The sequence below is a fragment of the Apus apus genome, chromosome 12 (assembly GCF_020740795.1).
Source record: "Apus apus isolate bApuApu2 chromosome 12, bApuApu2.pri.cur, whole genome shotgun sequence".
Taxonomy (NCBI): Eukaryota; Metazoa; Chordata; class Aves; order Apodiformes; family Apodidae; genus Apus; species Apus apus.
Genome location: NC_067293.1, coordinates 12,472,943 through 12,492,280, shown reverse-complemented (window position 1 = coordinate 12,492,280; position 19,338 = coordinate 12,472,943). Strand labels below are relative to the sequence as shown.

Genomic DNA, 19,338 nt, shown 5'->3' with positions numbered 1-19,338 from the left:
TTGGCACCAATAGTGTCTCCTTCAAACACAGAAGCTGGGAGAGATGCCACTAATATTAGTGACAACCTCATCTACACTGTGCACAAATTTGTTTCCTTTTTCTTTGCTAGTGGAAAATAGCATCCCTTAGGAAGTTGAGGAAGAATGCAGGAAGAATGCTTTAAAGCACAGGCAGGAATCTGGGTCAGGTTAGGTTTATTTTATGAATGACTTTCTTATGCCCTTGACATTGGTGCTTTGCCATTCCTGATCTGAACTTTTGCAAAGTTAAAAGTACATTTTCCAGACAGTTCTCAGAGCTGGGTCAAAGAAAACAGATTTCTTACTACAAGGGATTGAAGTTCTTGGTAACTCCAATTTTTTTTTGTTTCTTTCTAATTATGTTAATGCATAGAGCTATGTCAGTAACATGCTCTTAATGTTGAGTCATACAGTGACACAGAACATAGCACAGTGACTTTGTTCTGATTGAACAGAAGACAAAGTATGAAATACTCATCATGTTATGGTTAGTGGACTGAACAACTGTCACAGTGTTAACATCAATTGCATAAGAAACTTCTATGCCTAGTTCCCTTTGATCCCCAGACTCCCTGTTGGAAGGGGAAGAAAAAAGCTTTATATATGAAGCAAAGTTTGCACTGACTCAATGGAAGAGAAGTGCCTGCTGTTCTATGCCATCCTTCCCCATACCCATGTCCTTGGATTTGCCTCTCTAGTCAGTTTACAATAGTACAGAGAATCAGTTACAGACTGGCCTGGGATGGAGAGTAGATTAACTGTTGTAATGACTTGCATATTTTTGTAATCTGTCTTTCATTAGGACTGGGAGTTGGATTTTTTGAAGGAACTGAGCCAGCCGAAACTCATAAAAAATTTGATATTCTTGTTTGTTACTTTAAAGCAATAATTTTGTGCTGCTAGGAGGAAAGCAGTGAACTTAGCTGGTCCGTCATCTGCTCTACTGCTTGTTCTCAGGGACACGACAGTGATCAGCCACTCACCTAACCCTAGCTATGACACCTCACTGGAAGCTCGCATTCAGAAGGAGGAGGAAGAGATCCTGCTTGCCAACAGGAGGTGTCTGGACATGGAGGGAAGGTAAAATGCAGTTTGGTCCCTTCTGACTTCTTTAGGAAAGGGATTTTAAATTAATTGTCTGTCAGAACCAGAAATTCTTCTCTTCAGTGATAGCAACAATGTAGGATGCCAGACGCTCATTTGGCCAAGGAAGTATCTACATAGCAATCCAAAACCGGTCTTGATAGTGAGGGCTAATTTGTATCTAGCTTGTTCCTCTTCTCTCTTCAGGGCATCTTCATCAGACCCCAGGCTCCAGCCACCTCTTTTAGCAGTCTCACAGAACTGTTTTCACTGGGGATAGGTCCCATGCAGACTCCCCAACATGTGTTAATCATCCTATTTCTGTTGTCTCCTGCCCATAACTCTCAGCTTTGTCTTAAAGCCCTTTCCATGGCTATTTAGAGCAGCTTCCAGTAGCCAAACGTGGGTGGATATCTCAGTGCCATTCTCTCATGGACATGTACAGGAAGTCTCATGCACCATCTGCTCTGGTGGGCCAGTGGGCAGCCAGTATTCAGGGCAGTAAGCTCACTGGCGTCCCTCTGAAATGGCTAAGGGTATCCTAGTCATAGCCATGAGGGCACTGAGGCCTCAGTCCAAGGAGACAGCAGTACAAATACTTTATTGTTCTTTGTACTTCTCAAAAAGGATCAAGACTCTGCACGCTCAGATCATTGAGAAGGATGCCATGATCAAAGTCCTGCAGCAGCGCTCCCGGAAGGAGCCTGGTAAGACGGACCAGATCTCCTCCATGAGACCCGCCAAGTCACTCATGTCCATATCAAACGCTGGCTCGGGCCTGCTGTCCCACTCCTCAACCCTGAGCAGCACTCCCATCCTGGAGGAGAAGAGGGAGGACAAGAGCTGGAAAGGCAGCCTGGGTAATCTTTAAATAACAGTGGCAATGCAGATACACGAGTCACTGCTTAAAGGGGAGGCAGGAGCAGCAGAGGAAGAAAATGTGTGGACAGACAGATCAGCTGGCCTGGCCTGCAGTAAAGCTGACTGCAAGCAAGATGGGACACATTGGGAAAAACTGCTTGTTTTAATCACTCTTGGGAAATAGTGCCTTCTGATGTCATTAAAATACATAAGCCTTTATTCCCAATTTGATACCTGAATGCTGGAATATTTGAGTTCCAGTTTTTGGAGTTCCCAAGAGCCTACTTTCAGCTGGGTTGTTACAGCTGTCTGAAGGTGGAAAGTCTACTTGAATAGGAGCAGATTGCTGTCCCGTAGAGTTGTGCCTACACTAACATGACTTTTGTCTAGAATGACTCAACACCATAGTTAGAGAAAATGAGTTGTAAAAAAACAAAACTTAGATTACGTGTTGTTTTTTTTGGGGGGGGGGAGGGGGGCAAAAGTTAGGCCCAAAGGCCCGCCCTGTGAGATTGAAAGACCCTGAAATGTAAATGAGAATCTGTTTCAGCTGATTTCTGAGCATGCAGGTGGGCCACTGCTTCGAGACAAAGTAGTGAGGTTAACTAGTGCCCACTTGTGTATCTTTGCATGCCGCAACATGAGGATATTGCTATTATTCTTGTACTTCAGCACCCAGTGGTGAAAGGTGCTATAAAATGGTAAACCAGTGCTATCCAGGCCCTAGAGCAAGTACTACAGAGGGGTGCAAAACTGATACCAGTTGTTATTCTGGGATTGCAAAATATCCTTCCCTTTTTCCACACAGGTGTTCTGCTGGGAACAGAATATCGCTCCGAATCCATTCCCTCCACCCCATCTCCTGTCCTTCCTTCCACACCGTTGCTCTCGGCCCACTCAAAAACAGGCAGCAGAGACTGCAGCACCCAGACTGACCGGGGGAATGAGCAAAGCAAAGCTGCACCTCCCACTGCAGCTCCCACACCAGGACGACTCCCCAGTACCAGCCTGACCTACAGCACAGACAAAACAGGTAACAGAGCTCAGCTGCTCTCCCAAAGGGGCCCCTGCCAGTGGCTCATCATCAGTTTTGCTCTGTGGGGCAGGCCTTGCTGTCCCTTTTTCCATTCAGGAAAACTGGGTTTGGTATTTGTGAGGACAGATAGATTTCAGACAATGTACTGAGAGGTCTTAAATGCTCTGTAGGAGAAAAAAAAAACAAACACAAAAGAGTGGTAGCATAAGTTTGGACACACTGGGTAGAGACAGATAGCAAGATTTAAGAATTGGAGCCAGTATATGCAAATCCAGGATCATGTCTCTGAGTATGTGTCTACTCTGGAGTAAGTTGTGAGTAGTATGTGGGGTTAAAACAGCATATGAAAATGGGCTGTAGAAACTGGCCATTGCATTTTAGTGAGTATTCAAAGCAAAGTGGACTCATATAAGGGGGAGGGAGAAAAAGGAAAGGTAACTATTGTGATAAAGCTGGTTTTTGTACTGTCCCAGTCACAGGACTGACTTCAGCGCTGGCACAAGTAGATCCAGTTGACAGTGACTGTCACAGAAGCTGAATTTGCTTCCCACAGAGCTTGAGCTGGCAAGAGCTGCTCACTTTCCAGCCCACTCTGCCAAATCAATGCAGATTACACAACCTTGCCTCTTCTACTTACAGACACATTGCAATTATGTTGTTCTTTATGGAAGAGTGGATTTGGCTGGTCTGCTGTGCATCTTGCCCCTGCTATGCTATTTAATGGGTATTGAGGGAGACAGGGGAACAGGTTTTGTGAAAGTCTGCCCTGGCTATATTGGTTTAAATGCAGTCACTCCAGTTTTATATGCCATTGTGTATCAGTGGGAGATACCCAAAGGGAATTTGATAAAATATCTCTATTTGCCTGGCTACATGCATGAAGAATTGAATTTTTTAAAATTAATAAGGGGTTGTTAGCTGTGTTTTGGCCAATGATAGAAGATTACTTTTTAAATGTTAACATAATTTTTCTAATCTCACTGAAGTAACAGCTGTGATTGTGTGTCTCTTGTTTTTTCTTCATCATGTAGATGGGCAACTCTTCCACTCCAGCACCCTTGAAAGAAAAGCCCCTGTTCAGAGCATGGGGCAGGACCTCCCAGATGGAGAGATGGTAGAATACCTCATCTGAAAGGCTGGACCAGGATCTGAACTGGGATACAGTAGCAAGAAATTTTTAAAAGACATTTTTCTTGGGGAAAAAATTGTAGTACCTGAGTAATAAAAGAACACTCAGCTGTTTGCTCTTGTATATTATGTCTCAAAAGTATGAACGGGTTAATTTATAATTTGTTCTAAATTATAAAAAACCCGTAACATTGTTCTTTGAAAGTTTCCCCCTTTATTGTTTAAATACTGGATCTGGTAACATCTGGAGAAAAAACAAGAACTTAGGTGCTCTTCATTTGATATTTCAGTATTTTTAGAGTCTCTTAAAGTGAAGTATCTGTTCTCACAGGTGTTGGTAAATGTCTAGCTTGAGTGCAGGAAGATGGACCTAACAATCAGCACCAGGGACTTAGTTGTGAGCATCACTTAATGGTTTTAGAATACAGGTGTTCTGAGAAGCTTTTATAAATTTGAGCTGTGGTCAAGGGAGATTTCTTTTAATACCTTGTCTCAGTGTAAGAACTTGGAATAGTTATTTCACGTTCATAGGCTGGAAAGTTTTCAATATACTTTTTTTTACTTCCCAAACTGTGTTATTTCTTTATTAAAAAAAATTACTCCGGTGATTAATGTCGCATTTCACATTTTTAGTTTAATTGAAAGTTTTTCCACACTTTTATACTTAAGTACTTTTCCAATAATTTATACAGTGGATAGGAAATAATATATTGTGTTCATGTTTTATGTAAATTAAAAAATGAGAGTTTACAGGCTCAGTCCTGATCTGTTAGATCAGATTTCTGCCATTACAATTCCATTGGCTTTTGTGGAACTACTCTGAATTTACCATAGTGCAAGTGGCAAGCCCTGTTGCTTTTCAGTGTTAGCAACTTACTCATAGATTCATAGAATGCCAGGTTGGAAGGTCCAGCCTTTCTAGGTAATAATATAGTTTAAGTGAGATGGCTCAGCACCCTGTCAAGCTGAGACTTAAAACTGTCCAATATGGGGGAATCCACCACTTTCCTTGGGAGACTATTCCAATGTTTGATTGTTTTCTTGGTGAAAAATTTACCTTGTGTCCAATTGGAATTTCCCCAGGAGCAACTTGTGCCCATTACCCCATGTCTTTTCCATGTGACTCCTTGTAAACAGGGAGTCTCCATCGTCTTGGTAGCCACCCTTTAAGTACTGGAACACTGTAATAAGGTCTCCCCGAAGCCTTCTTTTCTCATATGGCAGGTCCTTCAGTCCTCTGATCATCTTTGTGGCCCTTCTCTGGACCCTCTCCAGCCTGTCCTCATTTACTGCATCTGTGGAGATCTTTCTTGGTAGCAGGTTGTGTATTTCAAATGCCCTCCCTGGAGATACTAGATTATTTTTTCTTGTATCAAAGCCTCAGAGGTAGAGCTTTAAAGAGGAGCTCTGTGTAAGGTTTCAGATGGCAAATTCTCTCCTTCCAAAATATTTTTTTTTTCTTCTTCCAACTGGAGAGAGCAGCTTAAAGTCCTAGAGGCACTGCAAAAGAAAATTACATGTTTAAGTTACCAGGTTCACTTTCAGATTTTTGGGAACTAGCACAGATGCAGCAATGCTTTGGTTGCAGATGCTATAATGAGATATTAAGACCAATAGAAGTAAATGAGTTTTTTTTTTACTATCTTTGCATTTTATTATTACACTTCAATATTAATTTCTGTTAAAACAATTTTTTTTACTTGAATGTTAAATATATAATTAGCCAGTGGTCACATGTTGGCAACATGGCTAGTCTCAGCTTTCTGTGCAGCATTAGAGTAGCCAGATTTTCATTTCAGATCATTTCACCCCAGAAATAAGGAAAATCAGCAATTAATCATCAAACAGTGCATGTCCTCAGTTCCTACTCAGCTGACAGTACTGACGTGGTGTCCCCATTGCAGTAGCCTTACCAGATCAACGGATCTAACATGAGTTTCACACCAGAGGGTTGGGAGGTGAAAGGAGGTGCCTTCTGTCTGCTTCACGGGCAACTCAGCAGTGCCTGAAGGCCAGTGGTGAGTTGGATTCTGTTTGTCTTCTAGTGATAATCACCTAAAAAACCAGGGGATACACTCTGCATCGTTTCTAGCTGATTTACTGCTTGTTAGTGTTCTTCAGGCTATATTCCCAGACCTACAGAAGTTAGAGATGGCAAAATGCATATGGTAAGATACAATCTAAGTCTAAATAGCCTGGCTTTACCAGGGGACTGCTCTAACAGGCAGCACAAACTCCCTTCCACCACTGCAACTTCAGACACTTCAGAGCTGCTCTTCAAGGCTTTGACTGTCTCTGCCATATGTGACAATGTCTTTCCAGACAGTGCAGAAGACCTTCCCTAAGTGTATTTTAATAATCTGTCTGAATTACTTCTCCACCCTTTTCTAGACAAACTGTTCACAGCCTCCTCATTCTCATCCCTGAGAACATATTTAATTTATTTCTCTTGACTTCATTCCATCCCATACATGAAGTAATGCCCGCTCTGGATGATTTGGAGTGATTTCTTTTCCTCCTTGACAGCTGAAAATGCAGGAGCTTTTCTCATTAGCTTGACATCTTTCTGCCATTTTGGTATAATTTTCTATGTTATATTTTGTGTTTAGATCTTAGAATTAACAATAACGGAGCTCAAATGCCATTGTCTGTGTGAGAGAGGGGGAGTTCAAGTGCTTTTCTGTTCCTTTAAAGTCAGGAAAAATTATATTCCATCTTTAAAACTACTTCTCAGTAGTAGGAAAGAAGTTTTGCAACTGTAGGACTCTACATAAACAGTTCCAACTTGCTTGATTCACATTAATTCTATAGTGTCTAGGAAAATTTGGATTCTTTACAGATAAAATCTGTTTTAGAAAACTGATTTTTTCCCCAATCAATATTGGCTATTCAGCAGGACTAGGTAAAAATTATTTGTATATCCTCTTTGCAGCTATTTTTTTTTCAAACTGAATGCCTCTGTAATCTATTTTTACAAAGAAAAAAGGATATTTCTGTGAATAAAATATAGATGATGGACAGCAGCTCTCTCCTCCGAAATTGGAAGCCAGGCTGTCTCTGTCAGTCCAAACCATCAGGGCTGCAGGAGCCTTAGCAGTTCTCTGCCCATGGGAGTACATTTGGAAGATGGTGCAGTTAGTTTTACATGAAGTCTGGTTCTTTGCCCTATTTTGTAGTTTTGATTTCTTCCAAGAGAAAAACCCCCAAAACTTTTGACATGGAAGTTTGAGGTCACCTTCCTGTGCTGACAAACTAGGAGCCATCAGGAATGTATTCCTTCCCTCAAGCTTCCTCAGAGCCATCCTGACGTGAATGTAAAAGAGCTGCTTGCTTTGAGGAAGATGTGTACTATAGTCTTCAGTCTCTCTGTACAGATTTTTATTTTATTTTTAAAAACAAACTGCTTTAAGGAGACAAACTGCACACTTAGTTCCTTTTCCTTCTGTAGGGCTTGTTTCTAGTAGAAAGTGATTTTTAACATAATGATTGCAATTACCTTCTTTGCAAACCAAAATTTTAGACTAAGAGTTTTTCTTAAACTCGGGTATTAGAAGCAGAATTGTAGCTTTATAAAGGAAGCCACATATTCTTCTTTGTAGAGCAAAACAAGAACATCAAATTTAGTTATTTTTTTCCTCTTTCCTTTCACTGCTTACAGAATGGCCAAACTCACAAGCCCCTTGGGCAGTTCCTTTGGGATTTGACAACTCGGGGAACTGCCTGAGATCTAAAGGCTTTTGTTCCCATATGGTTTAATGTCATTATTAACTTAAAATAGCTCCTACCTGGCAACTTCTGTGGGGTCTAGAGCAGCAATTTTTGGTCTGTGGCCTTGAGGGCTCAGGGGGATCTGTGAGTTTGCTCCCGAGGAGTCTGCAAAGGGTGGATGAGGTCAGCAAGTACCATTAGAGGCTGGAATTCTTTCTGTGTGGTCTCTGCCTCTGGTGGCAAATTTGGAGAGTGAGAGGCTGAAAACTAGCATTAGCTTTGCTTCGTTTTTGAGGCTGCCTGAGCGAGGGGACTTGCAGAGTTTTAGGCCAGAACCATTTCCAAGGACATCTGCTCCAGGAGCTCACAATGGTGTAACAACTGCATCCTGTGAGCCCAGACATCCATACAGTGAATCCTGGCAGCCGTGGCCAGATAATTTCCTTTTGCTGTTGCTCATAACGTGGTGGTGATACCAACTTGGTGCAGTCAGGACTAGCAAAACCCAGAGGTAATTTGTTTTCCTCTCCCTGCTGACAGAAGTTAGCCTAGGATTCACTGTGCTTCCTCACGCTGCAGCCAATGGTTTAGCTGCCTGGCAGGGGTGGGGGGCTGTGGGGAAGGGGGGATGTCTCTTTTCATGTATTTGTATAGGAACTCTTTTTTTTAAAAGCTAGCATTTTTATGTCTAGAAAGTAAAAAAGACATTGTAAAATGTAATTGTACTGTATTTATGAAGAAAATACATTTCTTTTCAAAAAGATCTTACTCTAAGTTGATTTTAGAGTCTGACTTCCAACAACGTAATCTCTTAGGCTTTCAGAAGCATTGAAACCCATCTGGTTTGCACTGTGCTGTCCAACCGTACCATTAGGGCTGTGCTAAACTATTGAAATTTAAGAAAACACAACCACCTGCCTTCCTAAACTGGAGCAGAACCTGTGTGGCTCCAAGTTCTGAAGTATTTGAACTTTCATTCAACGTGGACTTGGCTCAGGATCAGAAGTGAAGACGCTGAAATAACTGGAGGGCAGTCTTGGGCACTGTTGCTTCCAAGCTTTGCCTCTGGGAGAGCTGGGAAAGAACTGCCCTTTTGCTTGGACTGTGGAGCAGGGTTCCTCCTGGGGAGAGGCCTCACTCAGGACTCATCCTGTCATTTAAATCTATTCCATTTGTAGAGAAGGAGCTTTGGGGGCAAATGGCTTCAACCCTGTTTCCCTTTCAGCAGGGTTGTGGTGTAAAAGGTGAGAAACCAGTGACCAGTAGTTGCTGCTCTGTATGATCCAAAGTATCAAAGCATAAATTAGAATAAATTGAAAAAACAAACTTAAACTGCCATTTCACAGCCTTAGAAAATATGTTGAGAGAATGATCTTTCCTATATAAGCTTGTACTGAAGTGAATTGTGGATTATTTTTCCTCTTTACTTAAACCATCAAGTTCGTTTTGTAATTTGTGACTGAGCTGTTGTGTAATTCAGCTGTTGAAACAGCCCGAACATCTTTGAAGATGATGGCAGCTTTAATTCTAGGAAGGAGAACAAAAAAAACTTAAGTATAAATATGCACTAAGAGGTCTTGTAAAAATGTCTATTGTTATGTTTGTAGTGAGCTATAAAAATATTCTGTGCATTTTTGAAGAGTGGATCCTGCTGTTTCCAGTATTTTGTTCCACAGATTGGCTTGTTCTGCAGTGTATTTTCTTTCGGATGAAAACCTTATTGGTTGCAAAACAAAATCAAGCCTTCACCTGATCTACTCCTCACTTCGGCTTGGCTTCCACCCTTAAGTGTTCCGCTCCCGATGGCAGGTTTTGCGGGACAAACGGCTGGGTCCCGGGCTCTGCCCTCGGGCGGGCCCTGCCGCTCAGAGCGCGCTTCCCGCCCTCCCGCCTTCCCGCCGGCGCCGCCGCTTCGTGCCGCGCTCACAGGCCCGTCCTCCCGCCCGCGGCGGCCGGGCCGATCTTCCGATGCCAAAAGACAACAGCAAGCGAGTCACCTGCAGCCACGTGAGTATTCTGTACGTCACAGGTTTTTTTGTTAATATCTTTTTGGTGTGATTTGTTGCTTCCCGTTTGTCTTTCTTGTCACGCTGCCAGAGGGAAGGAGCGGGGGTTGTTGAGAAGCTGCTTGAAAATGATCGGCCTCGGTGCGTATTTTCATTGTAGACTTTTTAAGTGGATCTTACCATAGTTGTCACCTTCCCTGGTTGCCAGTGCTGTAACAAATACCAGGTTGACAAACGGGGGGCCAGTGGTCAGTTTACCACATATATCCCCTACGCTTTCAGGCCCTTTGATGTTGTTTCTATAAATCTCCCTGGCATGCCAGAGTAGAAACAAGAAGACCAAAAAAAGCCCCAGCCAGACAGAAAAAACAACGAGCTACAGAAGCTTGCTAATAGCTGGCTTATTTAACAAAACAACTGTGGCCCATCTGCTGAGGGGTGTGAGCGAAGTTTTTGGACGTTTCACAACCGCCCCAGTAGCACCAGGGCTGGTCAGCCCAGCCGCCCGCTGGGCCCGCAGGCTGGGAGCACCCCTGAAGGAGCCTGTGAAGGTCCCAACACGGCTCCATGGGGAGCAGCAAGAAGCCATGCAGGAATAATTTGGCTTTTCATATCCCATTACCTTTCTTGGAAGCACGTTGACCAGCCCACTTGGACAATCCCATCTGGCAGACTGTCCCTTCGATGCTGCGCTAGAGGCATCTGTTGGATGTGGGCATGGTAAAGATATCTCCTTCAATCCCATTTTTTGCTAGTCAGCATGCAGAGATTTGGGGCTTAAAAGGGGAGAGAAAGATTTAAATATTTGGTTTTTTTAATCTCAATTTGCTCAGCCTTTAAATGAAAAAGCCCCTTTGCGCCAAATCCTTACTAAGTGCAAGGTAGGAGTGCTGGCAGGGAGTTAGGAGCTCACACAGCAAACTGTGATTACAGCACAATCCCAAGTGTTGTATTATTGTATTTATTGTAAAGCATTGCTTATCATTGCTTTTAAACACCTGTGAAGAAAAGCAAAATTCCACAATAAGACAGGACCTGTGCCTCCCCTTCCTGCACCCTGAGACAAACAACATTTGAGCATTTTAGATATTCTGGAACTTTTCTCTGAATTTTGTAAGAAAGAATAATATAAAATGGCAGCAAAAGACTGGACTGGTAAAAGCGCCATTAAAGTGGTATTTACATCTAGTGACATGTTTGAATGAGATAATCTTCACTTTGTGTTTTGGAGGTCAGCTTTAGAGGAACATTTTAGTTGATCCCTTGCCAAGAGGAGTAGTAACCTTTTAAATATAAGGCCTTTATATATATACACACATACATACATATAAATACATACTATATATAAAAGCTGGTAACTACAAGAACCTCATTGTACAAAATTAAATTGTCTTTTCATCCTTAGTCATTGTATAAACATACATAGTCAGTATAGGAACTTCATTTTTTCTCCACCCTTCTGTTTTCTCTTGCTGCATTTTAGAACTAAAAAATAACAACAAAGAAACTCTCCCATCTGCAGCGTTTTAGTTCTTTGTTTTAGTATGTTGGGGATGTTTTTGTTGCTTTTCCCTCACCGATGGGCTGAAGCTCAGGAGGCCAGGACAGTGATTTGCCTTCTGCCAAAGGGGCATGTGGAGACTGGGCTACTGGGGCAGTTCAGGCGCTGAGCTCGACCTGTGCTTTGCCCTTACTGGGCTGCAGTGCCTGGAATGAGGCGCTTACCAGCCTTTTTCCTCATTAGGTTTCAGTGTTAACAGGGCTCACCTAGGCTGCTTTTTTTGCTCTGTAGTGATGCTGTGTGCACCCAGTGCAGAGTGTGGCTGAATTGCTTCTATTTGTTTCTCATTTTGAAAGGCATTGCATTCAGCTCATGAGACCTAGCTTCAATTTTTATTAAATTACCATTTTCAGAGGTTGGCAGGAGGAAGCCACGTGTCATGGCTGAGTCAGAGCCCTCCCAGCCAGCAATGCTGCTACAAAGCAGCAGCCTCAAAGGGACCCAGCTCTTTTTTCACCTCCAAACACCTCCAAACGGTGGGCTTTTTTGTGTCCTTTGTTTGAAAGGGTTTGGGTTGTGACCACCCCAGTGGGGTAGCCTGTTCCCACTTCGGGGAGAGGAACACTTCTGCCTATTTCCCCGCTTGTGAGAGCTCCCAGCGTGACTCCCAGCAGCTCTCCTGAGCTATGTTTCTGTTCACTGCCCAGCCATCCCAGCCCAGACACCAGCCCCAGCATTATCTGCTGCAGAAGGAAGAAGAAACCACAAGTTTTTTCTTTCTGGAGCCAACCAGCATCAAAGGGGCAACCTCCGGCGAGGGCTGTGTGGCTGCTGGCATCCAGCATCCTGCGTGCTCTAGGAGTGCATCCCTGCAGCCCATTCTGCTCAGGAAAGCCTGTGGAAATTGAGTAGGTCAGTTGGTGTTTTTCTTCCAGATAAACGTATGTCTTTATTCAACTGATTTCCCAATCCTTTGCCTTCCCCATCCAAGCCTGAGAGCAGTTAGGACCCTTTTGCAATCTTTCCTAGAGGGAAATATTTACCCTTCTGATTCAGCTCCATGATTAAATCCTGAGTTGATGGAAAGAGCCTGGTGCTGAGCAAGCACGAGGGAGCTGGTGTTTGAGGATCTTGGCTGCTTTCCAACCTGCAGCAACGCATTCAGGGCTGGTGGAGGTTGCCAGGTCTCTTTCCAGGGGGGTTAATCAGGCAGTGAAACAAAGACTTCCCATCAAAAGTCACTTACAGAGCACAGGGTTATGCTTTACACAGGCTTTGGTTTTCTAAATGCTGAAGAGTTCCAGGAATGTCACTTCTTGAAGGGGGAAAAAGCACTTTCTGCCCCACCACACATCCTGTCTGCAGCCAGGCAAGCCCCACACTGGGACAGCCAAGAGGGCACCAGAGGCTTAGAAAAGAGAAAACAGAAGGATTGGGAATTGCTTAATTAGTAACATTTTTTTCCTTTAATATTTTGCAGTTACTTTGAGGTCAGTAGAATTATTAGTATTATTAATTGCTGAATTTCCAGAGAACTAAAGTTAATAGTACCATAATTGGGACATACTGAACAGCAGTAATTGCTAAGTGCCAGCAGGCAGCTAATTAAGTCTTCCAGCCCTTCTCTCTAGGCAAATCTTACTTCTTCAAAGTCTGCATCATGGATAACTTGGCTGCAGAGGGTTAAAAGTTGGGATAAATGCACTGGCAGCCACAGAGCAGTGAGGCTGAAGCTTTCAGGGTCTCTGCCCACATTTCCAATGGTGCCGATCACCTCTCAGGCCACTTGCCTTCTGGTGGTTTTGGTGTGTGTGTCCCAAGGCAGGCAAGGAAAAGGGCTTTCTGTGTGAGGTTCTCCAGCTGGAGTCAGGCCAAAACACTGTTTTGGTCCTGAACAGGCTGGGAGAAAATCTTTCTGTCCAGGATTGTGGTTTACTGAGGTTGTTATCCCTCTGCCTGCAGGGAGTGAAAGGGCATTTAGATAGTAAATTATTGCCATGCTCTAGCAAGGAAGGTAGAAGGCACCTTTCAGCTATGAGTGAAGCATGGGAGGTTGCAGGATGCTGAAGGAAAGGATTTCCCAGTCCTTCATTTGAAGAGGGAGTTTATTCTGGATTTGATAACCCTCAGCAAGTCTTTTAGCAGTAGAGGAAAGCCTCGGATTCGGCCTCTCCTGCTATGTCCCCAACCCCTGGGCTGGCTCGAGGGGCAGGTTATAAACCCATAGTGCTGCCCTCTCCCCAGGTGCTGGGAATCAGCCCTTCCTGGGAGGTCCATCTCCTTACTGCCCTTCCAGGTGGGATCCTGGCCCTACTGAGCTCCCAGCTCCAAGCCCTTGCTGCCCTTTTTCCTTTCCCTAGGTTCTCCTTGGGTACCACAGGCTCTTTCTGGCTGTGGCCAACAGCACCTGCCTTTGGTCCACAGTAGAAACTTCCACACAAGTGTTTCCAGAAATCTGAGAACACGTGAAAACATTTGCATCCAAACTCTAGAAGGAAACAATAATTGCATCATAATTGCATTAGTGCCAACTGCAAATTAGCCGGGAGTGCAAAATGAGGAGGCTAAAGCTGACTAAGTAAACAATACAAATTGAAGATGCACCAGCCAGCAGGGCAATGCCTTAGAAATAAAATTTGGGTTTAACCTGGGGTGTCAAAACAGTTTTAGGTTGCTTGTTCAGACATTGGGGGTAATGTCTGCTCTCCCCCTGTGCAGCCCCATGTGAATGCTGAGGGGCACCCCACAGTTACAACCTGACATTCAAATTTAGCCAATCGCACAGCCTGTTTGGATAAGGGAACCTCAACTGCTGTTTTATTTAAATGCCCAGTGTGGTGAGGAGAAACAGCCAAATGATCCCACCTCCACTTTATGGAGGAGCTGAGCACATCAGGCTTGAACTGACTGTGCTTCACATGTGTAGGGAAAAGGTGTCAATGCCAAAACATGTTTTTATTCTTTATAATTCTGAACCAAGGGTTCAGGGCTGGGGCCACATGCTGCCTGAGCAAGGCATTGCCAGTGGGGTGGTGGCATTGCCAGAGATGCCTGTCCATGCCTGCTGTGCCTTTTTTTTTTTTTTTTTTTTTTTGTCATGTGAAGGAAAGGAGGAATGAAACCATATGTTCGGGGATGCTGGGGGTGGGTTCTAGGAAAGTTTAGTTCTGGATTAATGTTAAACATTTCATTGGTGCTTTGTCTCTGTGTGTGCCTGCACACTGTTTGTCTGTTTTAAATGGGCCATCATAGTTATCCCACAGCACTGAAAGTAAATAAACCTCCGTCAAAGCGTGTCAGCAGTGTTCACAGCTAAATTAATCCTCCCATCTTGTTTTTTTTTCCTAAGAGCATTTCTACCTGTGGTCAGCACAGGTCCTACCTACCTAAAGCAAGAAGCACAAAGGAACAGACTGATGACTTTCCCAGACTTGGGTGCTTTTAAAAGTAAGTATTTCATGTTTCATAAATATGCTGAATGAGAGGCACATCTCATTTATCACCAAATAGCATTATCAGTGTCCATTCCATGCTGGGGATTGGATTCTGACACCAGTGATGGACAGTGATCTCAGCACAGGTGATAAACAGGTAAATAAGAAAATACAGCTTGGGGGAGCTGGAGGTGTGACAAAGCAATCAGGGTTTAAAAAACTTGCTGAGACCCTTACGAAATTAATTTGTGCTTCTGAAAACAACTTGTGCCTTCTTGGGTTACATGTAGCTGCCAAATATTTGTCTGAAGAAGGCACAAAAGGAGATGCTGCTCCAGGAGAGCAGCCTGGGGCTCTGTTGGATGACCAAGAGGGAGGGAAATCTAAAGTGCAATTAACTTAAAAAAAAAAAAAAAAAAAAGCAACCCCACACTCTTCTCCCTGAGCACATCAAAACCTGAGAACAGGAAGCAAGACAGACTGCAGGAGGACAAATGTTGGTTTGCCCTGGTGTCGCAAAATAAACTTTGCAAGTGCTGCAACACTGAAACTATGCATTTTGGGAGTTGCATCTTTCCAACCTCGTATTTTTTGGACCATCTTTGCTCTTTGCCTTCTCATGAAGCAGAGCCCACAAGCCATCCCCAGGCAGAGATGTTAAGCTATGCTGGCTGTCCATGGCTCGGGAACAAGTGTGAAATCCTGGGCTTCAGCCATGTCACCCTGGGCTTAAACCAGTTTGTCTCTTCTCCCTGCTGCCCTCTGGGGCCCCTCTAGTGGCTTCCAAACCCAGCTGTAATCGCTCCTTTCTTTCCCTTTCTGACCTCAGTCAGTGTCTTGACAACCGCTGCAGCCTCCTGGCCCCATCCCAGCTGCTGCTGGGCTTGGGACAGGAGTTCATTGGCTAGGGTGGGTGTCATGAGGCACTATGGCCATCTCCAGCCAGCTCATGTCACCCTGGCTGGGTGCTGCCCGGCTCGGGCTGTTTGTGGGGTTGAGGCCAGTCACGTCTCATTTTTCAAAATCCTCTAGATGGCAATCGCTTGCAGCACTGCCGAGTCTCCTCTTCCCGGGCTGCTGGCACGGAGCTCGGTGGGAAAACGGTGGCTTCTAGAGCCACCGGCTTAATCTCCAGCGACCCTGGCGGTCGTGTCGTGTCCTGCCTGGGACAAAATAGTGCTGTAAGCCTGATGTTATTTTCCAGCACCCTTTCAGTCTTGTTAGGTGCTATTTCGCCGTGCAGGGTGTGTATGTCACCTCCCCACTGCTGCAGCCCCTCTCCCGGGACCAGGCTCTGATGCTGAGCTTTGGCAGCACCAAGCAGGAGGACAAGCTGGAGAGTGCATCCCAGACATGCTGTCAATCCCAGCACCTGCAGGGACCAAACATATCGGGAGAAAAATAATAATTAGATCACCCATTTTACTCCCAGCTGTCTAGAAAAGGCTTTTCCCCATGTATCTGAACTAAAAGTATTTTTTTAAGGGCAGAGTGGCTGGCCAGGCAAGGATGGACAGGCTGGATGGGGCTAGTGAGAGGACTGGTTTTCTCTGGTGAGGTATTTGCCCAGGGGTGGAAGTTCATTCAGCACCAAGGATGAAGAGCTGCAAAAAGGAGCAAGCAGAAAATGATAAACCTTTCTAGAAAATGACAAATCATTAGAATAATAAATAATGCAGTAAGAGGTAATTAATTATCTCTGTTTATGATCTGCTGCCTGGTTATTGATATAGATGTGTTTTCAGCCTGGGCAGCCCTGACTCCTTTCAGAATTTAATCTGTTTTTTTCCATCTCCCTGCTGTTAAAACCCACTGTGCTGCAGATCTGCGCGGGACTCACAGTCCACTGGGAACTAGTCCTGTATTTCCCTGGCACTGACCATCCTACTCCAGTGCTGGGCACTTCTGTGTCTTGCAGCACAGATGTGGCCACATGTGTTCAGATCAGATTGTAGGGACAGAATAATAACCCACGGCTGAACGCTAGGAATAACAGTGCAGACGTGGTTGCATCCCATCCCAGTGATGTCAGAGACAACAGATGTCTTCGTTACTGCCCGATTTAACGGTGCCTAATGAGGTCACTTCCATAAAAGAGGCAATTATTTCCTGGGAGCCATTTGCTAACGTAATTAAGTCTGCTTTTATGCCTGGTTTTAGTGACTGGCTGAGAGCAGGGTTCTTGTGAAAAGCAAAGCAAGGAGGGACTGACTCGGCAGTCACCACTGTGACGTGTCCCTCCAGCCAAAACGTGAGCTCTCTCTTTCCCAGAAACAGGTTGGGTTGGCTCTGGCTGGATCCCACTGGCCATCTGAGATCAGGAATTGAGTTTACCCAGTAGGTGCTGGTTTGGGCTGGAGGTCAGGGGTCGCGAGCAGCTAGGACTCAGCCATACCCAGGAGATCAGGGTGTGGAGCAGTCTCCACTGGGGTACCTGCTCAGCTCGGCCAGCACCGCACTGCCAGGAGCGGGGCTTAGGGCAGCCAAACAATTCATGGCTCAGATTTATGCCCTGGGCTGGTTTTTCATCCTATTTCCCCACCGAAAGTGATAGAAAGGCTGTTCCAGGGGTACACTACATGCAATGTCATTTGTGATTGTAAAAGATGGGTTTTAATGCCTTGTTGTATCTGGTATCTTGGGGGTGATGGAGCCTGGAGGAGTTTATTCACTTCTTTTTTCTTGGAAAATTGACTTAGTAGAGATACCACTCTGAGCATTTTTATATAAATATGTTGGAAAGGGCTGTGCCCCCAAGGGCCATCCTGCTCCTTTTCCCAAACCTAATGGGTGAAACACAACCATAAGCATCTGCCAGGGCAGAGCAGCCGTAGAAACAACAGCTCTTCCTGCTTGAATACAGCTTCAATTAAAAAATAAACTGTCAGACACGGTCACAAATTAAAACTTCAATGCCTTTAACATCCATCTGCAAATCTTCTGTGCAAGTCTGGTGAGTCAGAGTGGCTGCTGCTCCCTGCCTGCCCTCCAAAGGCTCCATATCCCATTGTGGGGGCTCAGGCCAGTACCTGATGTTGTCCCGCTGTGGGATGGCATGCAGGGAGAATGCCCGCCTCCCAGTGTGGCTTCCAGCAAGAAGTGGGAGCCTGAGACCCCTCTGCAAGCTCCAAGTAATGCTTTTAGGGCTGTCTTTTAATTTTAGAAGGATTTTTAATTCCCTCATGGGTGAGGCAGATGTCACCCAGGTGGGCACACTCTGGTTTGGGGGTCACAGGAATGAGAACAGCCAGTAATCCCATAGGGGAACTCTTAATCTACCTTATCTCACTCTTAGTGCTCTTTCCCCCCCAACCAGTAACTGGTGCAGGTTATCACTACTCTGCAAGGGGCAAGATCTAGAAAATTACAGTGCTGCTGCCCTGCCAGGTCACAAATGAATTATTTAATCTTTTCTGAAAAATCAACCCATTGTCTGTTGTGGAGGGAAAGTCCCCAAGCTCTGCCCGGAGCCTCTGTCTCTCCTTTTACAGACTTTTTTGCATCCATCTGCTTTTTGCTGGTACTGCTCCTGGTGAAGGTGGACATCCCCATCCAGCACACAGTGTTTGATAAAACTTGCTCAACTCCCAAGTGTTCTGCTGCTCTTGTATGATTACTCCTGTTAATTACTTCCTTGGTAGCAGAAGCCAGATGCAAAGCTGCCAGCTCTGAGTGCTGCTTGGCTCTTCTTCTGGCGTCCACTGGCTTTGGAGCCTCCTCTTGGAGCAGTGGCTCTCGATGCTGTTGGCTGGGAGGACAAACGTCAGCACGCACAGCCAGGCCCTTGAGCTGTGGCTGTCTCCCTGCTGCCCTCACCCAGCAAATCCCCAACGCCTCCCCCAGTGCTGCTTCCAAAAGGTTATTTCAAAATATTTCCCTTCTCAGGGGTTTTCTGGATATTTGGGTGTTGGATGGGATGTGTGGGTCTGAGCAGAGAGTGCAGGACTGGAGGCCATGACTGGGTACCAAACCCATCACACCCACCCCAAGCTGGAGTGCTCTGCCCCCAGGCTCACTGGGACTCGTGCTGAATCCAGGCAGCTCCTGGCTGCTGATCCGTAAATGTTTCTGGCAGCTGGGAGGGGAACAGGTTTTCCAGCAGGCAGGGGTGGTCCTGGGCAGTCAGTGCGTTGCCCAAGGGGGGAACAATTACTGTGGGGTCAGGGCAGTCTCAGCACAGCCAAGAAAATAGGGCCATTAAACCCCAGACCTAATCGAGTCTCCTCTCCTTCTGGATCGATTAGCTGAGTGTTTATTGACCAGCAGGAGCGACGGGCTGTGACAGGCACATCCGCTCTTTCTGCTTCTCCATCCTTCATCCCAGGCTCACTGTGCTCTTCCTGATCGCTTTGCCCCAGTTTCCACATGGGAAAAACCCAGCTCATGTTGATGGACAGGGAATATGATGTTCTGCGGGAGCATCACTGCGTTGCTTGCTCCCTACTAACCCCTAGAAGCGCGTGTGCTGCAGCCCACAGGCTGTACCATGGATCTATTCCAGGAGAAAGCAGACTGATGAGCTTCCCAGCAGGGCTGTGAATCCAAACCGGATTTTACACC

General features: G+C 45.1%; 1 protein-coding gene across 4 annotated transcripts in view; it reads left to right on the top strand.

Annotated features, from left to right (window-relative positions):
* Positions 1–4,887, top strand: part of AMOT (angiomotin) — a 59,670-nt gene extending 54,783 nt beyond the window's left edge. For all 4 annotated transcript variants that reach the window (XM_051629927.1, XM_051629925.1, XM_051629926.1 and 1 more), the window contains 4 exons: positions 979–1,101; positions 1,732–1,964; positions 2,774–2,998; positions 4,033–4,887. In XM_051629927.1, the coding sequence (XP_051485887.1) occupies positions 979–1,101; positions 1,732–1,964; positions 2,774–2,998; positions 4,033–4,133 (682 nt within the window). In that variant the 3' untranslated portion in view covers positions 4,134–4,887. The remainder of the gene's footprint in view (positions 1–978; positions 1,102–1,731; positions 1,965–2,773; positions 2,999–4,032) is intronic.
* Positions 4,888–19,338: the final 14,451 nt, after the last annotated feature.